The sequence below is a fragment of the Scyliorhinus canicula genome, chromosome 10 (genome assembly GCF_902713615.1).
Source record: "Scyliorhinus canicula chromosome 10, sScyCan1.1, whole genome shotgun sequence".
In the NCBI taxonomy this organism is placed as follows: domain Eukaryota; kingdom Metazoa; phylum Chordata; class Chondrichthyes; order Carcharhiniformes; family Scyliorhinidae; genus Scyliorhinus; species Scyliorhinus canicula.
Window position 1 is genome coordinate 159,486,458 of NC_052155.1, and position 27,623 is coordinate 159,514,080.

A 27,623-nucleotide genomic window follows, 5' to 3' on the forward strand; every position below is an offset into this window, starting at 1 on the left:
CATTCAATGAGATCATGGCTGATCTTTTGTGGACTCAGCTACACTGTCCGGCCCGAACACCATAACCCTTAATCCCTTTATTCTTCAAAAAACTATCTATCTTTACCTTAAAAACATGTAATGAAGGAGCCTCAACTGCTTCACTGGGCAAGGAATTCCATAGATTCACAACCCTTTGGGTGAAGAAGTTCCTCCTAAACTCAGTTCTAAATCTACTTCCCCTTATTTTGAGGCTATGCCCCCTAGTTCTGCTGTCACCCGCCAGTGGAAACAACCTGCCCGCATCTATCCAATCCATTCCCTTCATAATTTTAAATGTTTCTATAAGATCCCCCCTCATCCTTCTAAATTCCAACGAGTACAGTCCCAGTCTACTCAACCTCTCCTCATAATCCAACCCCTTCAGCTCTAGGATTAACCTAGTGAATCTCCTCTGCACACCCTCCAGCGCCAGTACGTCCTTTCTCAAGTAAGGAGACCAAAACTGAACACAATACTCCAGGTGTGGCCGCACTAACACCTTATACAATTGCAACATAACCTCCCTAGTCTTAAACTCCATCCCTCTAGCAATGAAGGACAAAATTCCATTTGCCTTCTTAATCACCTGTTACACTTGTAAACCAACCTTCTGTGACTCATGCACTAGCACACCCAAGTCTCTCTGAACAGCGGCATGCTTTAATATTTTATCGTTTAAATAATAATCCCGTTTGCTGTTATTCCTACCAAAATGGATAACCTCACATTTGTCAACATTGTATTCCATCTGCCAGACCCGAGCCCATTCACTTAACCTATCCAAATCCCTCTGCAGACTTCCAGTATCCTCTGCACTTTTCGCTTTACCACTCATCTTAGTGTCATCTGCAAACTTGGACACATTGCCCTTGGTCCCCAACTCCAAATCATCAATGTAAATTGTGAACAATTGTGGGCCCAACACGGATCCCTGAGGGACACCACTAGCTACTGATTGCCAACCAGAGAAACACCCATTTATCCCAACTCTTTGCTTTCTATTAATTAACCAATCCTCTATCCATGCTACTACTTTACCCTTAATGCCATGCATCTTTATCTTATGCAGCAACCTTTTGTGTGGCACCTTGTCAAAGGCTTTCTGGAAATCCAGATATACCACATCCATCGGCTCCCCGTTATCTACTGCACTGGTAATGTCCTCAAAAAATTCCACTAAATTAGTTAGGCACGACCTGCCTTTTACGAACCCATGCTGCGTCTGCCCAATGGGACAATTTCTATCCAGATGCCTCGCAATTTCTTCCTTGATGATAGATTCCAGCATCTTCCCTATTACCGAAGTTAAACTCACTGGCCTATAATTTCCTGCTTTCTGCCTACCTCCTTTTTTAAACAGTGGCGTCACGTTTGCTAATTTCCAATCCACCGGGACCACCCCAGAGTCTAGTGAATTTCGGTAAATTATCACTAGTACATCTGCAATTTCCCTAGCCATCTCTTTTAGCACTCTGGGATGCATTCCATCAGGGCCAGGAGACTTGTCTACCTTTAGCCCCATTAGCTTGCCCATCACTCCCTCCTTAGTGATAACAATCCTCTCAAGGTCCTCACCTGTCATAGCCTCATTTCTATCAGTCACTGGCATGTTATTTGTGTCTTCCACTGTGAAGACCGACCCAAAAAACCTGTTCAGTTCCTCAGCCATTTCCTCATTTCCCATTATTAAAACTCCCTTCTCATCCTCTAAAGGACCAATATTTACCTTAGCCACTCTTTTTTGTCTTATATATTTGTAAAAACTTTTACTGTCTGTTTTTATATTCTGAGCAAGTTTACTCTCATACTCTCTCTTACTCTTCTTTATAGCTTTTTTAGTAGCTTTCTGTTGCCCCCTAAAGATTTCCCAGTCCTCTAATCTCCCAGCAATCTTTGCCACTTTATATGCTTTTTCCTTCAATTTGATACTCTCCCTTATTTCCTTAGATATCCACGGTCGATTTTCCCTCTTTCTTCCGTCCTTCCTTTTTGTTGGTATAAACCTTTGCTGAGCACTGTGAAAAATCGCTTGGAAGGTTCTCCACTGTTCCTCAACTGTTCCACCATAAAGTCTTAGCTCCCACTCGACCTTAGCTAGTTCTTCTCTCATCCCCTTGTAATCTCCTTTGTTTAAACTTCAATGGCTAATATTAGTTTATATAGGTATTGATGCAAATGCTGAAGAAGGGATAGGGGAACAGGGCGAGTACATGGAATTAAGACCGCTGCTCATTTTGTTTCGGAGTCACGGCAGCCCGAACAAAATTGGGGCTGTTGGGATCAGAAAGACTGTGGCCAGAATTTACCAGCGAGGGGCATGCAAAATCAGGAAACAAGATCTTGCGCGATTGCCATTATCTCTGACGTCTACGCCCATGTTGCAATTTTTGTAAAACTCTCTGTAGCTCTTCTTCATCTAAAGTATCTAATAAGTTTGAGCTAAGAACTGGCACCTGGAGCCACTAATGGTAGAGCAATTAAAATCCAAGAAGCCAGAATTGGGGAAGCACGGGTATCTCCGAGGGTTGTGGAACTGGAGAAGATTACAGAGGTATAGGGAAGGTGAGGCCATTAAGGGACTTGAAAACAAAAATGAGAGTTTCTAAATTGAGGTATTGCTTAACGCGAAGCTAATATAAGTCAGTGAGCACAGATGTGATGGATTAATGGGACTTGATGTGCATTAGAACATGCCCAACAACATTGTGGATGGCCTCAAGTTGATGAAGCAAGCGACATGGGAAGTCGGCGACACGGGGGAGCAAGTTAAGGTGGGAATTGAATAATAATTAACCAGTTGTATTTGCTGCTCATTTCATTATATTTCTTGTTATAAATAAACAGTAATTATGTTTACATTTACAAACATGGTGACTGTAATTATTGGACAGCTGAGGGTCAAAGACGTTGGGTATTTTTCAAAGATTTATTGGTTAATTCACTTGTGTTGTGACTCTGAGTCAAGTCGGGCTAGGATTGACAGCACACAAGCCCAGGGTGTCATAACAGTACCTGTTGCATTAATTAGGGGCTGGTTTACCACAGTGGGCTAAGACAGCTGGCTTTTAAAGCAGAACATACCCTGCTATGGGCAGCAGGGTAGCATGGTGGTTAGCATAAATGCTTCACAGCTCCAGGGTCCCAGGTTCAATTCCCGGCTGGGTCACTGTCTGTGTGGAGTCTGCACGTCCTCCCCCTGTGTGCGTGGGTTTCCTCCGGGTGCTCCGGTTTCCTCCCACAGTCCAAAGATGTGCGGGTTAGGTGGATTGGCCATGCTAAATTGCCCGTAGTGTCCTAATAAAAGTAAGGTTAAGGGGGGGTTGTTGGGTTACGGGTATAGGGTGGATATGTGGGTTTGAGTAGGGTGATCATGGCTCGGCACAACATTGAGGGCCGAAGGGTCTGTTCTGTGCTGTACTGTTCTATGTTCTAACAAGACCAGCAGCATAGGTTAAATTCCCGTTCCAGCCTCCCCGAACAGGTGCCAGAATGTGGCGACGAGGGGCTTTTCACAGTAACTGCATTGAAGCCTAATTGTGATATTAAGCGATTATTATTATTATTATGTGCCAAACTTTCACGGGAAGATTCAGTGAGCCTTTAAAAATGGCGGGTGGGATCCAGATGTAGATGCGCGCCATTCCCAACAGGTCCAATTTTTGCCGAAGCCTGACTCACACATGAGGGAAATCTGAACTCAGCAGGGCCATTTGACTCAGTGCTGAGTTCAAACGGACCCAATTTTGATTAACAGAGGGGCCTTAACTTGAAGTGTGGGAGTCACAAGTTGATGGAATAGACGGAATAAGGTCTGTATAATTGTCATGATCTGAAGTTTTTTTCTTAAATCCCTTGTTCTTCTAACTTTGAAAATCGGCTGCAGCTATCATGGAGTTAAACAGAAACTCTGTGCTTTATCATCCCCTGAAAGAATATTATAATTTAATCAGATAAGTTTCCTTTGGATTTTTGTTATGGTGCCCCCTTAAGAGGCTGTCAATTTGTGAATTGGTTTGTTTAATTTGTCAATTTATTACTTTAATTTACTGGCATATTCCAAAGAGCATAAAGAGTTCACAGTTTTGACTGACATCTTAAAGAGGCTATTAAAAAATTGGGGCCGCAGATGTGAGGGTCTGAATAGAAATTTGTTTTTATAAGAGATTAATCACTTTCAGAGATTTAAAATCTTTGAATGGGCTTTATGAATGGGAATTTTTCACTCTCATGTGTGTAGGAGTGAGAGCAGTTAGAATGTTAGAGGTGTTTTTTCCATCTGTACATGGCTCCTAAGGTCTGCCCATGGTAGATATTAGGTAAGTACTGATGGAGCTGACGTGGAGAGAATGAGGGATCATGGTGGAGGGGTGATGGTGGGGGAGGGTATTTCTGGCCTGAGTAGGAGTGTATCAGGAGCCATGGGTGCTGGAGGGAATGAGAATTAGGGGAGCCTAATAACTATTGAGACAACTGGGATTGTTGACCCGGAGAACTACAGCAGGCCTTCTAACCAAACCGCCTCAGCGCTTGCCCGTTCTGAAGGCCATGTTTCCGGAATCAGCAGGCCCAACTCTATGTCACACCCACACCCCCCACCCCCAAGCCTGCTTTGGGATACTTTATACTGTGGCAGGTGCAGAGTTTCAGGAAATTCCCTGACTTGAGCTATGCACGTTGGTAGCCAAAATCCAGCTGTAAATCTCAGTGAAATCAATGAGCGATATCATTGGCAAGGTCAGGTCAGCATTACAAATGCAGCAAATTCACGTGAAATGAGGCTGTAATCCTTTGGCTATTAAGTTCAGAAGAACGGAACATATATTTCACATACATATAAATGTAGACAATGTAAATACGCTCAGAACATTTCATGTACAAGAATTGGGGGTGAATGAAATAGTTGCGTTGAGTGGCCTATTTTCGTATTGTAACTTTTGTGTGTCATCTATTCACATGATCAACTTATGTTTGATGACTTTAATTGAAATGATCAGGCATTGCATTCAGTAATAGGGTAATAACTGATCTTGGAATATTGCCAACTGTGGAGTTTTGCATAACCACTGTATGTCTAAAACATGACAATTTCACCGGGCACACATGACGGCGGCGAGGATGATCGAGTTTTTGGGGTAGAAGATAGATGTGCGAGGTGTGCGGGAAGCCCAGCAAACCATGTCTATATGTTTTGGGCATGCCCGAAGCTTGGTGGATTCTGGCAGGGGTTTGCCAAGGCAATGCCCAAGGTGCTAGGTATGCGGGTGGTGCCGAGTCCAGAGATAGCGATCTCACACTATTATATGCACATACATACATATTATGAAAAACTGGCAGTGATTAGATTGAACGCCATCATCATTGATGCCCTTTTTGGAGAAGCATATTACCAACCAGCAAGTAAGGTCATAGAGATACCAACAAAATCCAATTTGAAAGGCTTTACCTATATAAAATACAGTTCCTTCACTTGTTTAATAAGTTATAGTTGTGGTATGATGAATCACTTCCACCTATTCATTTATTTTATTACTTTATCAGAATTACAAAGCCAGAGCTCAGATTGTGGACAGGGGTATAGCCCTAACCTAGCTCCTTGCCTGTTCCAAAAACCAATTCAAATTGAATCCAATTCAAGTTCCCACAAGAGAGACATACCAGATCCAGGCATCATACCTGACCTCATGCTCATCTTAGCCAAAAGGCCGAGAAGTGATCACTTATTCATTTTTGTTGCTCTGCTGGCAAGCATCGCACATTTCCTTGCGATAAGCGGCTTGTTGAGGTCGGTGTGACAAAGCCTCCGATTTACATTTGAAATGAAATGAAAATCGCTTATTGTCACGAGTAGGCTTCAAATGAAGTTACTGTGAAAAGCCCCTAGTCGCCACATTCCGGCGCCTGTTCGAGGAGGCTGTTACGGGAATCGAACCGTGCTGCTGGCCTGCTAGGTCTGCTTTCAAAGCCAGCGATTTAGCCCTGTGCTAAACAGACACACAGCACCACTCCTTTGCAGCGCTATTGCAATTTTCTCTCCCTGAACAGCTAGGTTTGGTTAGTCCTTGAAGGGCTTGCTGTGTCACTGCAAATACAGCTTGTAACAAGAGCAAAGGCTCCTCCGGTTACATGGTTAGCGTTTCAATTTCGCCCTCTCACTCTCTAATCCCTGAAATTGTTTGGCTGATTTATAAGCTTTCTTAAAATCAATGTCAAAATAAAGTTTGAAAGAAATGGTTTTGTTTAGCTGAAACCTACACTACGTGCCACCTTGATCAAGATTTTCAGTGTCTGCCTGCGAGTCAAACCAGGAAAAACAATGCTTCTAGATGGAGGGGACAGGTGGGGGTGTAGTGATCTGCATATCTGTATATACACAAGGTGTTAATGTATAGTCATAACAGCTAAGTGTCCACTAGCTGGCAGCACTAGAAAAGGATATAAAAGACAGACTCAATCCGAGTTCCCACCTCTTTGTGTGTATAATGACTCATGAACCAGAGGTAGAGAGAGTTAGTTCAGAGTGCAAGTGTAGTTAATCACAGTTTATTTCTATTCAATCTCGTTTTATTTAATATCGAGTAAAAGTATTGGAGATGGAACAAACTCACAGTTTATTTGTTTAAGTTAATCAATAAATTATTTTCTTTCATTGGAAGACGACGAGTGTTAATCAACATCGAGTTTAAGAGCATCTTGGTAAGAAGCAAATGAGTAACATATATTACACCAAGTAATATAACAGGGGTGCGGCGAGCATCAGCAATCATTAAATAAAGCCAGAGCCATGCCGATTTTTTTTTACTCGTTCATAAGATGTTAGCATTGCTGCCAAGTCCAGCATTTACTTCCACTCCCTAACTGCCTTCGAGAAGATTGTGACGTTCTGTGTTCCTGAACCAATACAGTCAGTGTGCTGAAGGTATTCTCACATTGCTGTCAGATAGGGAGTTGTAGGATTTTGGCCCAGTGACAATGAAGAAACAATGATATATTAAGAAGTCAGGAAGGTGTGTGGCTTGAAGGGAAGCTTGTGGGTGGTGAGGTGAATGGGCACAGGTGTGGGGGCCTAGGGGGAAACTTGCAGGTGGTGGGAGTTCCCATCCAGCTGCTACTCTTGTCCTTCTAGGTGGTAGAGGTCGTGGGTTTGGAAGGTGCTGTCGAAGGAGCCTCGGTGAATTGCCACAGTGCATCCTGTAGATAGTATAGACAGCTGTCACTGTGTCGGTGGTGGATGGAGTGAATATTTAAGGTGCTGGATGGGGCGCCAGGTATAGGAATAGAGTTGCTGACTAGGAAAATACATTTGTGGAAGGACTGAAGGCAATAGTTTTGGCCTTTCCAATACTTATTCGGAAGAAATTTCAACTCATCAAAAGCTGGTTGCGGACAAGCAGATGCAAGCAGTTGATGGGTGGAGAGGTGGCGATGAGGTGGACCTTGGTATCGTCAATGTACGTGTGGAGCCTGGCATTGTGTTCTATTAATGAAGTGACCGGGACTTCACTTTTTGTCATAACCACATAAACGTTTGAGATAAGTGGGTAGGACTGCACAAAGTAATGCAGTGGTTAGCACTGTTGTTTCATAGTGCCAGGGCACCAGGTTCAATTCTCAGTTTGGGTCACTGTGCGGAGTCTGCACGTTCTCCCCATGTCTGCATGGGTTTCCACCAGCTGCTCCAGTTTCCTCCCACAAGTCCCATAAGATGTGGGGCGCGATTCTCTGCCCCCCACGCCGGGTGGAAGAATAGCGGGAGGGCCTCCCGACATTTTTCACACCCTCCCACTATTCTCCCCCACCCCACGCCCGACCCACGAAAACGAATTGCCGCTCGCCGTAAAAAACGGCCGATGGGCCGTGCGGCCGGGCCTTCACGCCCGTTTCACCATGGCAGCAAACATACCTGCTCTCTGCCGTCGTGAAACGGGCGCCAGGTGCCCGTTTGGGGCATCTAGAGGCCCGATTGGCACGGAAGCACCACGACTGTGCTCGGGAGGGGACAGGCCCGCGATCGGTGCCCATCGATCGTCGGACCAGCGTCCAAAACAGATGCACTCTTTCTCCTCTGCCGCCCGGCAAGATCAAGCCGCCATGTCTTGCCGGGTGGCTGAGGAGAAAGACGCCAACTGCGCATGCGCGGGTTGGCGTTGTCCAACCTGCGCATGCGCGGCTGATGTCATCGGCCGCGTCAGCCGCCGTGATGCTTGACGTGCGGCCTTGACGACCATCGTCAAGGCCGCGCCGCCGTGACGCACGGGGCCGCACTCCTATCCCCGCCCGGGGGGGGGGGGGGGGGGGGGGGGGGGGGAGAATCGGCCCCGGAGAGAATGGCCTGTCCCACGGCAGCCTTTACGATTCTCCGGATTTGCGGAGAATCTCGCCCGTGTTGTATGGTGAATTGGACATTCTGAATTCTCCCTCGGTGTACTAGAACAGGCGCCGGAATGTGGCGACTAGGGGCTTTTCACAGTAACTTAATTGCAGTGTTAATGTAAACCTACTTGTCACAAAGATTATTATTATTAAGATTGATGAAGTGCAGGCATACAGGATTGTTCAGTTCTACATTCTCTATATTTGGCATTCTATAAACTGAAAATATATATCCCATTTTGAAACAAAACATTGAGGCATTCTAAAATATGCTTTAGTTTACATTTTGGAGCAGCCTATATCTTTGTATGGCCTTAGTGTTCTGTAGCCAGGCATACAGGAGCGACAGATTCTTAATATCCAGTTAAGTACATTTGACAAGTTTCTTCCGAACCTCACTATGCTGATTATCAGAGGCATTTAAAAAGGTATCATGTTTACCCAAACATGTTAGGTCACAAGCTTTCCATTCATAATGAGAGTTAGCTTGGAATGAATTCTGAATCCAATTATTTAAATGGTAGAAAGAGCATTTTCATAATTAACTTGTTACCTGTAAATGCTGTCATTTTCCACTTTACCCTCTCCTGAAGAACTACGTCCTTGCTGTGGCATGGTATTTCACACAGACATTATTCACTTGTGAGCCTAAATAATCCATGTTAGGCGGCTATTCGATTGTGAGGCCCCTGAGCGAAACCAGATCTTGACCTCATCTGACACCAGCGTACTTCTATCTGGAAACTAACAGCTAATTCAGTGTAAACTAGTGATGGGACCTTGATCTACCTGGTCTATATGAATCAGTTACTTGCTGGATACATTCACCCAGCTGCACTACCTTCTGTAGAATTCACAGAATATATAATACTCTTACAAGAAAATGATAACGATTATAGCTAATCTGGGAGAATAGGTAGCAGTGCAGAAATCAAGAGATCGGCTCTGCAATTGTAGGTGTTGGCTGTATATCTCATATTAAAATTTGTAATTGAAAATTTGGAAACATGTATTTCCAGAAAATAAATTCTTACTTTCTAAGAAATAAATAGAATTCCACCTCCAACTTTTCCCTTCTTCACTGGACTTCTAGTGGGATTTGGTTCCACGGGTGCCAATTACTATGCAACTTCCCCAAGTTTCTAGTATCATGGAATAACACATCACAGGAAGATGTCCTTTGGCCCATTGAATCTATGTTGGGTATTCCATCAGAGAATTGAGTTAGTTCCACTTTCTAGCTGGCTCTCTATATCCTATATCTCTCAATATTTATTCAATTATTTTTTGAAAACTATGATAGCACCCTACAAGGCAATACAATCCAAATCCCAATCACTCATTGCATAAAAAAAATTTCATCATGTCACCCCCAGTTTTTGGCCAATCACCCCAAGTCTGTTCCCTCTAGTTATTGATATTGCAGCTGTTAGAAATAGTTTATCTTTGTTTATTCTATCTGAACCCTTCATGATTGTACACATGTCTATATCTATTCTATATTAACCCTTCATGATTGTAAACATCACTATCTCCAATTTGCTCTTAGCTTCTCAACTCCAAGAACAACCTCAGCTTCTCCAGTCCATCTCTGTAACTGGAACTCTTCATTTGTGAAAGCATTCTCGGAAATATCTTATCTTCCCTCTTTGAAGCCTGCATTCCCTTCCTAAGACCCTAATAACTCTAGTTTTCATCCGAGAACTTACTCACGGCTCATTTGAAAATGTAACAGTGTCAGTAAGCCACTGGACGCTAAGACATCAGGACTGAGCCCAATTCTGGGCTCACTTCAAATCCACATACCCCATTTTTCAGCAGCAGTCACTGAATAATGATCAGCAAAGGACAGCATGAATAATTTTTAACTGCACATAGTGTTGATACAATAAGTGTCCATTCTAATTGTGGTCCACTTATTGTACTGCAGATGAGCTCCACAATTGGTAAAGATCAAATCTGAGAGCATCCTGTTCTAAATGGCAACACACCCACTGCTTTTATTAAAATTTAAAACTCTGGACAAAGTATTAAACAATGTGGTCCTAACTAAAATTAGAAAATGTAATCCAATAACAAAGTGAATTAAAGTCTGTTGATGCTTACCTTTTTCACTGACACTTTCACTCTCAATCTCTACATCATCACAGCTGGTATATTCAGGAGTAGAAGCAAGCTCTTCCTCAGAGCTACTCAATGAGACTTGGCGCGTTTTACCTCCTTTCTTTGTTTTATGTGGCTTGGGTGGTGGTGGCCTTACCGATTCAGATTGGTCTGAGCTGAGTGAGTCGTTTCGTAGCATGGTTTCCATCTTTTCTCGTTTTGTTTTCTTCACAGCAGAACTCGGATCCAAGTGATGTTGTTGCCGCAATGAATCGGAACGACGCATGTCACTCCTATCAAATGGGATTGGGCTTCGCCTTGGTGTCGGCGGACTGTGATTTGGTGTCCTTTGCCAACTAGAACTTGGCCCTTGCATGTCTTGAGTTCTTTCCATAGAATACGAACGTTGACCTTGTACAGGGACTCTACGGTCACATGCAGAGCGTTGCCGTGACTGCCTTTCCATTCTATGCATTGAGACTTGTGCATCATCCATCTCTGTATAAGCCAAGGACACATCACTGTGCCTTCGTTCATGTCGAGCCCTCGATACTTCGGCATGCATTCGCATTTGCTCCTCGTATGGTTGAGGTTTGACAGGGTAACGAGCCAAGTTTGGATCACTGCGGTAACGGGTTTGATACTCCTCCTCTCGCCTCTGTCTTTCATATTCATCCCTGGTTTGTACATCAATATCCTCATCTACAAAATCTCTGCACTCTTGAGACCTTCTTCGACTTCTACGGCCGGAGTCTCTACTTTCTCTGTACTCAATATGTTCAGAGTCATCATAAATCCGTGACCCACGCAGGGACCGCTTGTCGCGGTCTGCATATTCTGTTGGTGATCTTTGCATTGCACTTTCCAGAAGTGCATACTGTGACGGATCTGCTCTCTCGTCCCTCTGGTCGTATTGTCGATTGTGTTCCCTGGATGTTGATGGGCTCCTTTTTCTGGATGGAAGTAAACAAAAAACTCAATCAGGTTTGCTTTTCCAACAACACTAACATGTGAGAATTAAAACATTGTCACCAATGCTTACCCCTGTATGAGAAATTGTGAAGACAGTCAGTGTTAATGGGGCTATTGTGCAGCCATCATAATTACAAAACATTAGAGCACGTTTATTTGTTTGCCATCAATCATAAATTGAGCTGAGAGTGAAGCTAAAGGTGCACTGAAGCACTTCAACGTCAAATCATTTAACTACTCATCACAGAGTGCTGCAAAGAATATCAAAGTAATTAAAGTCCCTGGAACACCCTTCTTCTGCTTCATTTCTACATTTTAAAATTATGACCATTAGACTCTATATTTGCTAAACATGCTACTAGTTTTACCTTTCTACTTGCCATTGCGCATCTGGGAGATGGAGAGCATTCTGCCCAGAAGAATGCATCAAATCCAAGCTGGCAAGCACTTTTCTTTAATCTCCCCAAGCTTAGCAAAATTACATTCAAAAGCTTCCAATAATTGCAGCCTTGCCGAGCTTGCATGCAGAATTATTCTCCCTATATTTTGAGATTCCAATGACATGAACGAATCGGAATCTGCAAAGCCATCTCCAAAAAAGAAAGCAGGGCATCAGACCCACCAACCCAACTTTGATAGGTGATGACCTACAGTGGGGACTTCTGGGAGGAGCACGGAGGAGTTTTACAATTTAATGCTGTTATCATGTGCTGTATATAGCTGGAGGTCAAGTAAGATTTTACCCTCTAAGGAGGATTATAGTACTTAGCTGATTACTGCCTTGCAGTTATGCCTGTAAAATGCCGGATTGCCTTCAGCATTTTTCCTCTCCACCACAGAAATGATTATTTTCCTCCAAATCTTACATTCAGATTGAAGCAAATCCCCCCATTTATAATAGCTTTCATTAACTTCTGCCACAATGTGCAGTCTCAGAATGCTACCCAATTGTAATAGTAAAATACCATGCAGCACAGTGGTTTTTAAAAAGCCAATGCAAATTGTTTGAAATTACTGCACAAATATTTGGAATGTATCCTTGACCTTGCAAAAAAAAATCACAATTGGTAAATTTTCCCAAAGAAACCTCATTGGATATTTTGTTTGTTTTGTAGATTTCGTTTCAACACAAGTTGCTGGTTTATATCTGTGCCCTGACATATTGCTTAAAATAACGTTGAAAATATTTGGGTTTTTCTTTTCATTGCAAAGAGTAAGCAGTCAATTATCTCTCATTTTCTGATGTGGTTGCAGCCTAGTCAATTTTGTCAGGTGTTTCAATTTCGCCACCAGTGTGACTCATTGCAGCTTATCACAACGGGTTGCTTCTGCTGTCCATGACAGAGCAAGAATTAACTGTTGTTGTGGATGAATTGAATGGCTGGTGACGTGGAAATCAGCAAGGACTCACTCCCCGTCGAATGTATAATAAAGGGAGGGACAGGATTGTCTGCTGTCCTGATATCAGAATGTTGCTGAAAGAAGCCTATGAGCAATTATCAAAAAGCACCACTGAAGATTTTCATTGTGCTCCAAATTACATACAGCAATTGCATCATTTGGATCTGGAAGTGTCAATACAATGTGTCGAAGTTAAGATTAGATCTTAAACATGAGGCATACAAGCTTTGTTGTAGTTTCAGAACTTTCCAATGACACTTTCAATCTCACAGAAACTGGCCAATCATAAGACTTGGAAACAAAAGACTTGGTTGGATGGCTGCTCCACTGATGATTCATTTGTTAAGGTCATTAAACATGACCCTCTCACTGCCTCTGCTAGAAGGCATGGGCAGTAAGTGAGGACAGCATCAGACTCTACATTGCCCTATCCTATCCTGTCCGCACTCACCCTTTGGGCTCAAGCAGAAGAATGGTTAGTTGGACAAAGAACTGGAGGTAGCACCCATGGAGCTACAATTAAACCACCTCAATATGGACACAGGGATAAAGGAATAGGCCATTGGGCCCCTCTTCAGCCTGTTCTGCTTTGTAATTCGATCCTAGTTGTTCTGTACCTTGGCTGGAATTCTCCAGCTGTTGTGATTTACTTTTCCCACCTGCAGCGCACCCCTGCACACAGATTTCCCGGCAGTTTGGGATGGCTTCAATGGGAAATTCCATTGACAAGTGACGGGAAGACAGAATCCTGCCACCAGCGAACGGCGGGCCGCCGAGAAACACACAGCTAGGGAACTGGAGAATCCAGCCCCTTAATTTATACATTAGGGTTTTTCAATAGTTAATATCTTTGCCGAACGGAGATCTCTCAATCTCAATTCTTCCATTTTCAACTAGCCTGCCCTCAACAGCATATCTAGATTGATAATTCCAGATTTCTGCTGCCCAATGTATGAAGATGTAGGGCAGTAATCTCTCCCCCCCCCCCCCCCGCACGCCGGGTGGGAGAATCGCCGGGGTGCCGCGTGAGCCGCACCACGCTGCCCCGACACCCGCACGCGATTCTCCCACCCCCCGAAACCAGGGCCATGAAAATCGCGGCGGCCCGCTTGGAGAATCACTGCTAACGGCGAGCGGCAATTTTTCGGCCCGAACGGGCCAAGCGGCCACTCCGACACGTCAGGTTCCCGCCGGCGCCGTTCACCCCTGGTCGCTGCTGGCAGGAACTGTGCGGGAGGGGAGGGGGGGGGGGTGGGGGGGGGGGGGCGCTCCTCTACCGGGGGGGTGGCCTCCGATGAGGTCTGGCCCACGATCGGGGCCCACCAATTGGCAGGCCGGCCTCTCCCCCCTCGGGCCTACCTCTTTCTGCGGTCGGCCCCAGAACACCAGCGCCATGTTGGTGAGGGGCCGGCACGCGTAAGAAGTTCCCCGCGCATGCGGAGGAATGAGCTGCCCCAACTGCGCAAGCGCGGCGCCCATTTGGCACCACGTACAGAGCCTGGGGTGGCGTGAACCGCTCCAGCACCGTGCTGGGCCCCTTTGGGGGCCAGAATAGGTCGCGCCCGGGCCCTGTTCACGCCGTCGTGAAACGCGACGGCGTTCACGACACCACGGGCACGTAGTCCTGGGAGCGGAGAATCCCGCCCGTATTTCCTCACACGGCTTGTGATTAAAGATATGTCCCATAGTTCTGGGCTCCCCACCAGAGAATATACCTTGTCAATTCTTTTAATCACCAAAAATACCTAATTTATATCATCGTAATCTTGTACGTTCGAGGGAATAATGCCGAGGCTATCAGGGACTGTTCTCATAATGTAACCCTTTGAGACCTGGGCCACGATTTAACGGAAACATTTTGAAGTGTCATTTTGGCCATGATTGGCAGGGTGTTTCTCAACGGCTGCATTGGCGCGATCGAGGCCCATATTTAACAACACTTAGTGCCGGAAATGAGCCCTCACAAGTTTCTCGTCATCACTGGATGTCTCGCCGTCTGATTCACCCATCTCACGCGTCAGCACCTCGCCACTCACAAGAGGGAGCTGCTTTTCAATGCTCCCTCACTACTCACTCCCAGTCAACTCACAGGCATGGTAGCGTGCAGACTTGCTCCTCGCTTTGGCAATGCCGACTTGGACAGGCTTCTCGATGCCGTTGATGCAATGCGAGGTACACGGTTCCCCCGAGGGGTTGGGGGACCAGCAGCAAGGTTGGCAATACCGCCTGCGAGCCAATGGCAGCGGCTGTCAGTGTAGGCAGCATGACGAGCAGGACCACCATACAATGTCGGAAGAAGACCAACGACCTCCACCGAGCTGCTAGGGTAAGTTACCACCTCTATCCTGGCATCAGTTCCAAGACATGGCTCAGTAAGTGACGACCATGGCTAAGGGTCTTGACGTCATATCCCAATCGCTGAGGAACGTGTACCGGAAGCAGTGGATATAGCCAAGGCACTGCAGAGCATGACCCAGTCACTGAGGGTAATCAATCAGGGCGTCTATACCATGGTGCAGACAATGGGAAGCCACCAGGACTGGCAGTGCCAGATGACTCAAGAGGCCTCTAGAGCTCACTCCTGCTGCCCCTCCATCCCTTGAGGACCCTACTGGCACTATCAGGGAGGAGGAAGCGCTGGAGGCCAATCCGGCACACCTCAAGGGCAGCAGGCAGAAGAGGGTGGCTGGGGTCATCCAGTTCAAGGCCCTCCAGATTACGTCTGCCAAGAGCATTAAAGACCACAGGGCATGGAAAGCAGCAAGCTGCCTCCACCTCTGCAATGCACCCAGAGGACACAGCAGTAGACCACGGAACATCAAAAAGAGAAAGGATCAATGAGTGGGCACTGGGGCTGGTGGTGGTGATGGGGGGGGGGGGGGGGGGGGGGGGGGGGGGCACTATCTGTGTTTAGGGGGAATGTACATGTCAAATGTTCACTGTTAAAATATTTTCACCTGATACATGTGAAATTTGTCAAGTTAATCTTCACAGCAAGCCTGCCTGCACTCCCACCTCTTGTTGCCCTCCGCCCTAACCCTAACCAAACTGTTTGCAGCTTTGTCCCATTGGAGGGGAAGGGGATGGGGTGGGGGGGGGAGCTGATGGACAAAGCCTCGTCCTATGAGAATCGGGGGAGGATAAGATCTTCCCTGGCATACCGTATCCTTGCTACTGCCTGGCTTCCATTCTCCAGCTCCTCCTGCGGGTCTTCTCCAGACTCAATCTCCTCCCTCCCTGGCCCGCCTCCTCCTCCTCCTCAGATGAGGCCATATGTCCCTCCTCCTTCAAAATCTCACCCCGCTGTTGTGTCAGGTTGTGGAGGGCAGAGAAGGCCACCACATAACAGGAGACGCGTTGGGGGTGTACATGCAGTGCATTACCAGAGCGGTCCAGACATCGGAACTGCATTTTGAGCAGTCCGATGCATTGTTCAATGAGAGCATGGGTGGAAGAAAGGGTGTCGTAATATCAGATCTCCGCCTCAGACTCCGCCTCCGCAGTGATGTCATCATCCAGGACCTCAGTGGGTACCCCTTGTCCCCCAAGAGCTAATCTGTCATCTTGGGATGTTCCTCGAAGATGTTGGGGATCTCGGAGTGTCCCAGGACGTAGCTGTCATGCACACCCCTCGGGAAGCATGCACACACGTGCATGGTACCAAGGTTGTGGTCGCACACAAGTTGAATATTCAGGGAGTGGAACCCCTTCCTGTTAATAAAGGGCACTCCCTGATGTCCCAGTGCACGCAAGGTGACAAATGTGCCAGCAATTATCCCCGGACCTAGGCAATACCGGCGATGGGAGGATAAGTTTGGCATTCTTGGTGGCCTCAGTCCAGCTCAAAGTCAATAAAGTCTGATGCCTGGGCATATAGGGCATCCATGATTGCATGGATGCACTTCTGGGCTGTAGCTTGTGAAATGCCACACAACTCCCTCCTCGTGCCCTGGAATGATCCAGTTGCATATGCGTTAAGGGCTATGGTGACCTTTATGGTCACGGGAGTGGGTGCCCTCCTCCTCCACGGGGTGCCAAGCCAGCGACGACATGGTACAGGTGCCGCACTGTCTCTTTGTTGAGACGGTGTCTCCTACAGTACATGCTGTCCGTCATCTCCTCAAAAGACCAATGACGCCTGTACACCTTAGGACGTTGCTGGCGTCCCCCTCTGGGTTCCTCCTCAGGCTGATGGGAGGCCGGGTCTTCAGTGTGCGCGGTGCCCTCTGCACACAGGGTGCCGCCTCTAGTCTGCATCAATGCTGCTGCCTTCCCTGGCGTCTCGCGGCCTGGGCTGCAACCTGCACTGTGAGGGCAGCCTCTGCGAGACTGACATAACCAGCCACATTGTTATCTGTAAGGCATTGGAGGTGAGAGACTGCCGATCAGTTCAGGCTTCCACCTCAGGACCCTCAAATCCCCAGGCCTCCCCCACCCTTACGTGTACCGCCTTCTCTCAGAGTGCCATCCAGGGAGCCAGTTGTGATGGCAAACCTTGCTCTGCGCACTCACCCCCAACCTTAGCACGAGCCTTTAGACCTCAGATTCTTGCTGGGAACTTTAGGGAGAATGTGCTCAGGTATCCTTCCCTGATCCACACACTTACCCTTTAGTCGGGGAGGATATGTGGAATATGTGGATGCAGGATTTGGTTCCAGTGAGATTGGGCCGTTGGGAAGGCCTGCACAGCTGCGGATCCTGGACGGAAAATGGCACTGATACATGGGATATCCCCAGTCCTGAAGCCCAGCTCCTGAGTGTTTGACTGTCAGCCTGCTGCCTCTATGGTGCTGATGCTTCTAGAGTTCAGGCAAACTGTTCAGGCTACAAAGTTTGATTGCAATAATTATCATCTGAGACATGGCATCTGTGCCCATGAGAAGCCACTTGAGAATGGTTTGTTTATTAAACGAGGAACAGTAACAAAGATTTGAAAATCAACTACGTAACATTCCACATATCACACCAACCTATTAAACAACAAGCAAATGTCACCATTCCACATTGGTACCAATGCCAAGCTCTATCGGCTCATTTTCACAAAACAAAACACACAGTATCACCCCCCAAAGGTTCCTCAACAGAAATGAAGGATAGGCCTGAGATTGTGTTATCATGTCCGGAACTTTGTCGTAGAAATGATGTGTCCATCAATGTGTTCCTTGTTCCATGTATCAGTGCCATTTTCCGTCCAGGATCCGCAGCTGTGCAGGCCTTCCCAACGGCCCAATCTCACTGGAACCAAATCCTGCATCCACATATTCCACTGGCACTCGAGGTGCAGTAGAACACATTTGACTTCCAGCATGTTTAACTCACGGTGATGTGCCAGTTACAGGCAGCACTCACCCCACCAGCAACAAAAGCATTAGCAATCTGCGAAAGCATTTCTTAATCGGCATCATAAGGTGGGCCATTTGGATCAGTGTCATGCACCAGGTCACACAGAATATTCTTGCTTCAAACCGGATTGCCGTCTGGAATCGTACGTCTCCCTGAGCCCAGCGTTCCAGGACCCAGGTATCTCCAGCAGCCTCTGGCCATTTGCAGCCATCAGCAGGAGAAAGAAGCAACCTGTAAATATGCTGATGTATTGACAGTATCACAAATACAAAAGTCAATACAATGAGGACACCAATCACGAAGTGCTCTCACAACTAACAAGGCCAATCCCTCATTAGCAATAGCCTTCAGTGTGAAGCTAGAGGCTGGTTATGATCAAAGGGGATGATGCCACCCCAAGGCTCTAGCCTGGAAGTGTTTGGTAGGACAGACAAGCAGCAGCTGCAGTTGCCCCATTATAGTTCTCCACAATATTTAAAGATGGCTTTTGAAGGCCTCACCGACACAAAGTCCCTCACCCCCCTTGTCCAGGGGTGTTACGAGAGGGAGATATTAGAAAATTGGGTCCAGAAATGGGTTTGAAGATGCAGCAAGCAATTTAGGGGTTAAACAGACAGAGGGGAAATCTACTTGCACGGAGTCAGAGGGATATATGCCCTCAGCTGGCCTGAGTTATATTGTCTCATTCAGATTTAAACTAGTTTGTGGGAATACACAAGATGCCCTGGTTCAACAAGGGCGAGTCAGTAGGGATCCATTGTACTTTGGGACACTCCTGCCTGACCAGTTACTAGCCCATTACAGAGTCTGATGGTCTCTTTGTCTGTCAATGGGAGGGTAGCTCCATATCAACAGTATGGCTCTGTTCTTTTGTATAAACGGGAGCAGAAAGTCAAACAGCCAAGATTAAGATAATGGGTTCAAGTCTGAGCACGCTAGGAGAGAACCTTTGTTTGAGGGGCTGGATGAAGCTTAGAGAGAAAGAATCTTGTTTTGAACAGTTGGGAGAAGGATTTAAAAAGTCACTGAGAGAGGTCATGAAAAAAAAGCTGTCGCAGAGACAGACTTTGCAAAGAATTCTAAAGGGACGTGGCTACCAGCAGGAAATTGTTTTGTACATGCAAGTATCATCATTGCCAACTCATATAAGTGGAATGAAAGCTGTATTTTCATTTGCAATGCTGTTTAATGGGAACAATAAACTGGTTCGCGCCTAGCGCAAATCTCAATTTTGGCCTTTCCTGCTATTTAACCGGCACATAATGCGATGGTTAAATCGTGCCCCATATATCATTCTGTGCTGTATTCTATTCAAGGCCAATATATCATTCCTGCGATGCAGGAATGCCGTAAGATGTAGAAACATAAGTGGGCCATTTGCCTCATCAAGTCCACTCTGTCTTTCAATTAGATCATGGCTGATCTGGGCGGCACAGTGGTTAGCACTGCTGCCTCACGGCACCAGAGGCACCGGTGTAATTCCAACCTCGGATGACTTGTGTGGAGTTTGCACATTCTTCTCGTGTCTGTGTGGGTCTCCTCCAGCTGCACTGGTTTCTTCCCAAAATCCAAAGATGTGCAGGTTAGGTGGACTGGCCATGCTAAAATGGCCCTTGGTGTCCATGGATGAATAGATAAGGTGGATAAGCCATTCTAAATTGCCCCTTGGTGTCCAAAGGTTAGGTGGGGTTATCGAGTTATAGGGATAGGGTAGGGAAGTGGGCCTAGGTAGGGTGCTCTTTCAGAAGGTTGGTGTAGACTTGATGGTCTGAATAGCCTCCTTCTGCATTGTAGGCATTCTATGATATAATCCACAACACCACTTTTCCGCCGTAATCCCATATTCCTCAATTTTCTTACTGATTAGAAATCTGTCTATGTCAGCCTTGAACATATTTACCAACCCAGCCTCTACAGCTCTCTGTGGTAAAGAACTCCACCTGTCTTAAATGGGCTACCCCTTACTCTGGGATTATGCCCTCTGCTCTTAATACGGTGCTCTCGATAGGATTTAACTAAAGCTTCACAATGCTTTGTATTCTAGCTCCGTTGAGATAAAAGCCAACATTCCATAGCTATTTTGAATTACTTTTTGCGCCTGCCCACTAAGTTTTAGCGATTTCTGAATTTGGACATTGAAATCACTCTGCTCCTCCACAGTTTCTTGCTTCTCAACATTTAGAAAATGAATATGATCTATCTTTCTGGAGTCTAAAGCGGACGATTTCTCACTCGCTCACATTGAACAGCATTTTTCAATGTTTTAACAAACTTAAATCTCTCCATGTTCAGTTGTAACTTTAGTAAGGCATCTACATACAAACATACAAATTAGGAGGAGGTAGGCTATTCGCCCCTCAAGCTTGCTTCGCCATTTGGCATGATCATGGTTGATCTGATTGTGGTCTCAACTCTGCTTTCCTGTCAGCCCCTATATCCTTCCATCCTCTCGTTGATCAAGAATCTACCGAAGTTGGCCTTGAAACAACATCCATTGACCCCCAGTCTCCATTGTTCTCTGGGGAACAGAAATCCACAAACTCACGACCCTCTCAGAGAAAATAATACTCACCTTTGTCTTAAGTAGGAGAACCCTTATTTTTAAACCGTATACCCTAGCTCTCGTTTCTCCCGTAAGGGGAAAACATTCTTTCGAAACCACCTCTGTAAAGGCCCTCAGGATCAGATTTGTTTCAATAAGAGTATCTCTCATTCTTCTAGACTCCAGTAGATATGGGCCCAATTTGTCCAACCTTTACTCTTTAAGGTGGACATCACAGCAGGATACCTTGTCAAGGTATTTACCACTCCAGTCCTCAAATCCTTGAACAAAATGAAAAGCAAAATACGACAGATGCTGGAAATCTGAAATAAAAGCAAGACAATGCTGGAGCTCTGAAGAGGAGTCAGAGGGACCCGAAATGCTATCTCCATTTATCTCTCCACAGATGATGCCAGACTTGCTGACTTTTTACAGCATTTGTACCCACGGGGAAAAAATGTTTGGAGTGTTTCAAAAAATGTTGCTTGTTAGATCACTCTTTCTGTTGACATACGGGGCTGGATTCTCCAACCCCCCGTCGGGTCGGTGATTCGCCGGGAGCCGGCGTGAATCCCGCCCCCGCTGTCTCCCGAAGTCTCCGGCACCGGAGATTCAGCATTGGCGGAATAGCGCCGCGCCGGTCGGTGCCCCCCCCCCCCCCCCCCCCCCCCCCCCCGGCCTGGCCCGCGATGGGCCGAAGTCCCGCTGCTGTAATGCCGATCCCGCCGCCGTGAATCAAACCACCTCCCTTACCGGCAGGACTGGCGGGCTCCGGGGTCCTTGGGGGGGTGGGGGGGGCGCGCGTGGGGGGTGCCCCCACAGTGGCCTGACCCAATATCAGGGTGCACCAATCCGCGGGTGGACCTGTGCCATGGGGGCACTCTTATCCTTCCGCGTCAGCCATAGACTACGCAATGGCCGACGCGGAAGTGACCCCCTCCCTTGCGCATGTGTGGGGATGACTTCAGCAGCCGCTGATGCTCCCACGTCAGCCGGAGGGACGGGAACCACTCCGGCGTGGGCCTAGCCCCTCAAGGTGAGGGCTTAGCCCCTAAATGTGCGGAGAAGTCCGCACCTTTAGGGCGGCCTGATGCCGGAGTGGTTCACGCCACTCCATCCCGCAGGGACCCCCCACCGCGCCGGGTATGGGAGAATCCAGCCCAAGGTTTCCATTACTGATTAGTCCTGCATGACTGATTTCGCAACCTTCCATTATCAAAGTAGGGTGACTACAATTATCACAGCATGATTGACAGGTCAATGTGGTTACAGACTCTTTGACTATGCTTGTTTTTAGGAGTTGCACATGAGAATTGAATTTTTGTTCTCAAATTATAGCTCCCTGTGGGAGAAGTACACCAATTTTACATCAAAACATTTGCATTGCAGATGCATTATTTATCAATCTATCTCCATTGATATACAAACAACATTGGATTGTACAGTATACTACTTTAGAAAATATTTTTGTGAAGTGTTTTTTTCTTAAATATAGACACAACTTTATTCTATTTCACGTCAGCATGGCCCCTGAGGTCTGCCCATGATAGGGACTGGATGATTTAGCATGATAGGTGGAAGAGGAAATGAGTGATGGGCATGAGTTGGTACCAGGTTGGCACAGAGATAGTAAAAGACAATGAGGTAGACAGAGGGCACGAGTGACATATAGGCTACAAGGGGCCATGGGGTAGGCAGAGGGCATAGTTTGATATGGAGGATATGAGAGGCTTGAGAGGTGGGCGGAGAGGCATAGGTTGGCATGGATGGAATGCGGAACTATGGGTGGGTGGGGGCATGCGGTAGCATGAAGGTACCATGGGTTGGCAGACTTGGGGCATGGGGAGGTGAGGGCGTGAGGGCTCATGCTTTACTGTGTTTTTCAAATCATGGACACAGTATCAGAGCAGTATCAGCTTCCCAACCAGCCTGCCTATGCACCCGGAAGCCTCTGCACAAATTCCAGGGTCGCCTGACTGTTAGCCCAGAGAAGCCTGCCAACCTGGACGAAAATTCCAACTTATAGAACACTTTCTCCCGGGTCAGGTTTGTAGAGCTGGAAAATGCCCTGAATCTGTGCTCCCAGCCCCCGCTGGGAACATCCAGGCCTGAGTTTCTGTGAACTCAAAACAGTTCCTACTTTGACCGGCCTCTTTGTGAAATTTCCCCCTTTTTCCTACATGCTTAACGTAAGTCAGGTGTAATTCTGGTGCAAAATGACTGAATTTCTGGGACCACAGCTATGCTCTCGATATCTTGTTACTTACATACAGCTTTGTGGACGGGCATTTCCTTTACCAGCAGCCAATTACATGGGAATTTAGTGGATATTATATAATGGGGAGGTAGACTCTCACCTCAAATTATAGCTGCCTGTGGGAGAACTGCATCAATTTTACATCAAAAAATTAGCATTTCAGATGCATAATTTATCAATCCACCTCCATCGATATATAAACAACATTGGATCTTAGGGTATACTGCTTTACAACAGAAATGCTATGCCACTGATTTTTCGAGAATGAATGTGTTAAATTGTATTTCTATTACCTGGTGTTCTGGTATTTGGGGCTAATTACCTCAGATGGCTAGCTCTGGGTAACACCAACAGCATGGGTTTGATTCCTGTTCTAGCTAAGACTTGGGACCTGTCTCCTCTCCCAGTTCCCGAGAGTGGATGGCAATGGCAAACCACTATTGACAAAAACTGCCAAGAAAACAGCCCAGGCTGAAGCAATGTGTCAAGGGACCTGCTTTCAGGCAGTGTGAATGTGAATGAATGTTCCTATGTTTAGTACCACAAGATAGATTCTAGAGTCGCTGAGGTAAGGTCCCGGGATATAACAGAATGATGAGGCCTCTGCCTTCTCCCAACCTATGTCCATTCAATCTATTGCTGACTTCTTTGGCCGATGTTTGGCCTGAAGCTGGTTTTCAGCACTATATATCTTTTGCATTGAACCAGATAACGCCAACAGTGATTAGTGATAGAATTTTGGATAATTACACGTAGATATTCACAACATAAACAGTCTGTTCATCCTAATCGAGTTCATGTTGATGTTTATCCGCTGGACAAACAGTATTCTAAGCACATGCGCTTTACCATATTCCATAAGCCTTGAATTTCCCCCAATAACTTTGTCAAAGGCTTTCTGAAAGTTTCTGTATCTCATATCCACTGAATCATCCCTATTTGTTAGTTACTCCTATCTTCCTGCATGTAAAAAAAAAAATTCACAGTAAAATTACTTTATCTTTTTGCTCAGCTGCAATGTGCAACCAGCTGAACTAAAAGTCACGTTAAATCAGACAATGTAATTATGGCACCTTGTGTTTCTTTTTATAAACGTCATATCCTTTGACTCACCAAATCTGCAATCTGTCAGTTGTAGTTTAAATTTGGCTCTCATCCTGCTTATACACAAAGATTTTGTAATTCCCCTTCAGGTATACAATCTGAAGCATATAGTACCTAATATAAACTTTGTACCGGGGCTGGGTTGGGTGCAGGCCAAATAGTTGTGATTATTTCCTGTCAGAATTTAATCAATAAGAAAGTGCAACACAGGAATTGTGTTTAGACTACACGGTCACAGCAAACATCAAACTACAAATGAACAATGCAATGGGAGCAATATCAGTTTGCACACATCATTCCAGCTATCTATCACAGTAAAGCAGCAAATTTACTATGGCAACTTATCATATGATCTTATGACTAATTCAAGGTGAAATCAATACAGAGCCTATGATACTGCATCCATAGGTATTAACATCGGAAAGTCTAGATGCAGAAATTTGCTGAATCCAAAAATGGGTGTGGGATTGCAGTATGCGATTATACTGCACTCATTCATGGAATTGCAGGCAGCATGATAAATTTGTACTGCTTGCTGTTTTACATTATTGCTGTAATAATGAGCCCCCTGCAAATGCATTCAGCCAATGCTACCTACACTCTTCATTGGATGCACTAGGGCACAGTATCACAAGTGCTGAGTGTGACTTTAAGGTGTCCTGCACCTCTTGTATTTGGAGTGCACTTTGGCTGCAAGAAGTGGTCAGAGTTATCTAATAATTTGAGCAATGACTGAAATCATGAGAGCACATCGACCAAGGTTTTCAAGCACTGCACTGGAAGTTTTAGAGAAAGAGGTGGAGAGATGCCCTGTTTGTTCTTTGTTCTTTGTAATTGGAGGGAAGGACAGGACAGGAGGTCCTCCAGACAGATGCTCTGGAGACAGAAGAACCTCCTACTTCCCAAGAAGCAGCAGAGGCTAACACCGGAGGAAAGTTGTTCCAAGCATACGGATGCAGTGCAGGAATAAGTGCAATGACCACAAGCACTTTGTCAAGGTCAGTGAGTTCATTTTCAAATGTCACATCCTACAACTTTAAAACTAACCTCATCCACTGTTGTCCTGCTGCTACTTCCTGAATAATGGATTCCAGCATTTTCCCAATGACGTGCCAGGCTAACTGGCCTATAGCTGCCTGCTTTCTGTCTTCCTCCTTTCTTATCTTACATTTGCAGTTTTCCAATCTGCTGGGACTTTTTCAGAACCTGAGGAATTTTGGAAAATTACAACCAATGCTATCTCTGCAGTCACTTATATAAATACCTTAGGGTGCAGATCCTCAAGTCCAGGAACCTCATTAGCCTTTAGTCCCATTAGTTTTACTCATTCTTTATCTTCAGGGATCATGATTATTTTAAGTTCCTCCCTCTCTTTTTGTCCCCTTATTTTCCGTTATTCTTGAGATGCTATTTATGTCTTCTACTGTGAAGACAGATATTAAATATTTGTTCAAAGTCTCTGCTATTTCTTTGTTTCCCCATTATTAATTCCCCAGTCTCACCCTCTGGGGGACCAATACTCATTTTAGACAATCCATTTAAACAATGGATGTTTTACACAAGGATTTTAAGAATTGACCAAATACCACATAAAAGACTGGTTAATAAAATTAGGGCTCATGGAATAGGAGGGTCGGTATTAGCTTGAATAAAAAGTAATTGTTGTAAGAGAAGAAAACAGTATTGTGATTTTGCTGATGATACCAAACTTGGAGGAATAGCAGACAATGAGGGTTATGCCAAGCAACTGCAACAGTACATATACCTGCGGAATGGGTAGACAAGTGGCAGATGAAATTTAGAAAAGAGAAGTGAAGTGATGCATTTTAGCATAAGGGATAGGGAGAGATATTTCTTAATTCTATTCGATTTCACTTTATTGTCCATTTGGAAATTAATTTCAGATACATTGCTTGTTCGTCCAAAACATTACATATAAATGAATAATAACAATAAAAAGAAAGAAAATTACCCTCTCACAGAAATCCAACTTTAATTAAAATGTATTGAAAAATCCAATGAATCAAAATAATCAGCGAGTCCCATCATGAGTGCATATACTTATTGCATAGTTCTTAAGAATGTACAGGGGCAGAGGGACCTGGAACTTCATGTGCACAGATCATTGAAGGCAGCAGGGCATACTGAAGAGTAGTTGGCAAAGCATATGGGATCTTGGGCTAGCAAGAGGCAAAAACTACAGATTCTAAACATTTCTATAAGTATAGAAATTGGAAGGGATTGGTGTAAGTAAGCATGGGTCCAATGGAAACTTTCTATATTCATTCAATCAAAACGTTTCATAATTTTAAATACCTCTATTAGGTCAATTTCAGCTTTCCTTTCTTCGAGTCCAAGCCTGTCAATCCTTTTCTCATATATATACCCCCAAACGTTTCTGGTATCATCCTTGTCAATCCTTCTTTAATTCTTCACCACTAGTCATGACTGCAGGTGGCAGGAGTGCAGAGTTTTGATCCGACCTATTGGTTTTGGTTGTGCTTAGCTCTGTCTATTACATGCTGCTTCTGCTGTTTGGCATGCATGCAGTCCAGCATTGGCATTTCACCAGATTGGAACCTCATACTTAGGTATGCCTGGTGTCATTCCTCTCATACTCACTTATACGCCTCATTGAACCAGGATTGTTCCACTGGTTTAGTGGCAATGGTAGAGCGAGGGATATGCTGGGTCACGATTTAATAGATTGTGATGTAAATGGTGATATATTGGGAAGTGTGGATGGACAAAAGGATCTAGGTGTCCTTGCAGTCAATGGAAGTGGAAAGGCAGGTGCAGCCAGCAATTAGGAAGGCAAATGGTATGTTGGCCTTCATCGCAAGAGGATTTGACTTCAGAAGTCGAGGTGTCTTACTGCAGTGATACAGTTCCTTGGTGAGACCACACCTGGAGTACTGAATGCAGTTTTGGTCTCCCTATCCAAGAAAGGATATACTTGCCATTGAGGGAGTGAAGTGGAGGATTCACGACGCGGATATCGGGGTTAGTGAAACTATCCTATGAGGAGAGGTTGGTTCGACTGGAGCTGGTATTCAATGGAATTTAGAAGGATGATTGGCAGCACGGTAGCATAGTGGTTAGCACAGTTGCTTCACAGCTCCAGGGTCCAAGGTTTGATTCCTGGCTTGGGTCACTGTCTGTGCGGAGTCTGAATATTCTCCCTGTGCGTACTCCGGTTTCTTCTCACAGTCCAAAGATGTGCGGATCAGGTTGATTGGCCATGGTAAATTGGCCTTAGTGTCCAAAATAGTTAAGTGGGGTTACTGGGTTAGGGGATAGGGTGGAGGTGGTAGGCACAGGTAGGGTGCTCTTTCCAAGGGCCAGCGCAGACTTGATGGGCCGAATGGCCTCCTTCAGCACTGTGATATTTCTATGATTCTATGAGAGGAGATCGGATTGAAATAAATGAAATTCTGACAGAGCTGGAGAAATGAGATGCAGGGAGGATGTTTTCCTGGTTGGTGAATCTAGAGCCAGGGACACAGTCTC

At 45.6% G+C, this 27,623-nt stretch overlaps 1 protein-coding gene across 41 annotated transcripts in view; it reads right to left on the minus strand.

Annotated features, from left to right (window-relative positions):
* rims2a (regulating synaptic membrane exocytosis 2a) overlaps positions 1-27,623 on the minus strand; it is a 1,202,647-nt gene that overhangs the window by 641,633 nt on the left and 533,391 nt on the right. For 40 of the 41 annotated variants that reach the window (XM_038810037.1, XM_038809989.1, XM_038810036.1 and 37 more), the window contains one exon: positions 10,498-11,447. In XM_038810037.1, coding sequence (XP_038665965.1) covers positions 10,498-11,447 — 950 coding nt within the window. Of the gene's footprint in view, positions 1-10,497; positions 11,448-11,834; positions 12,108-27,623 lie in introns of those variants that run through there. The other variant, XM_038810018.1, reaches the window with a different exon arrangement.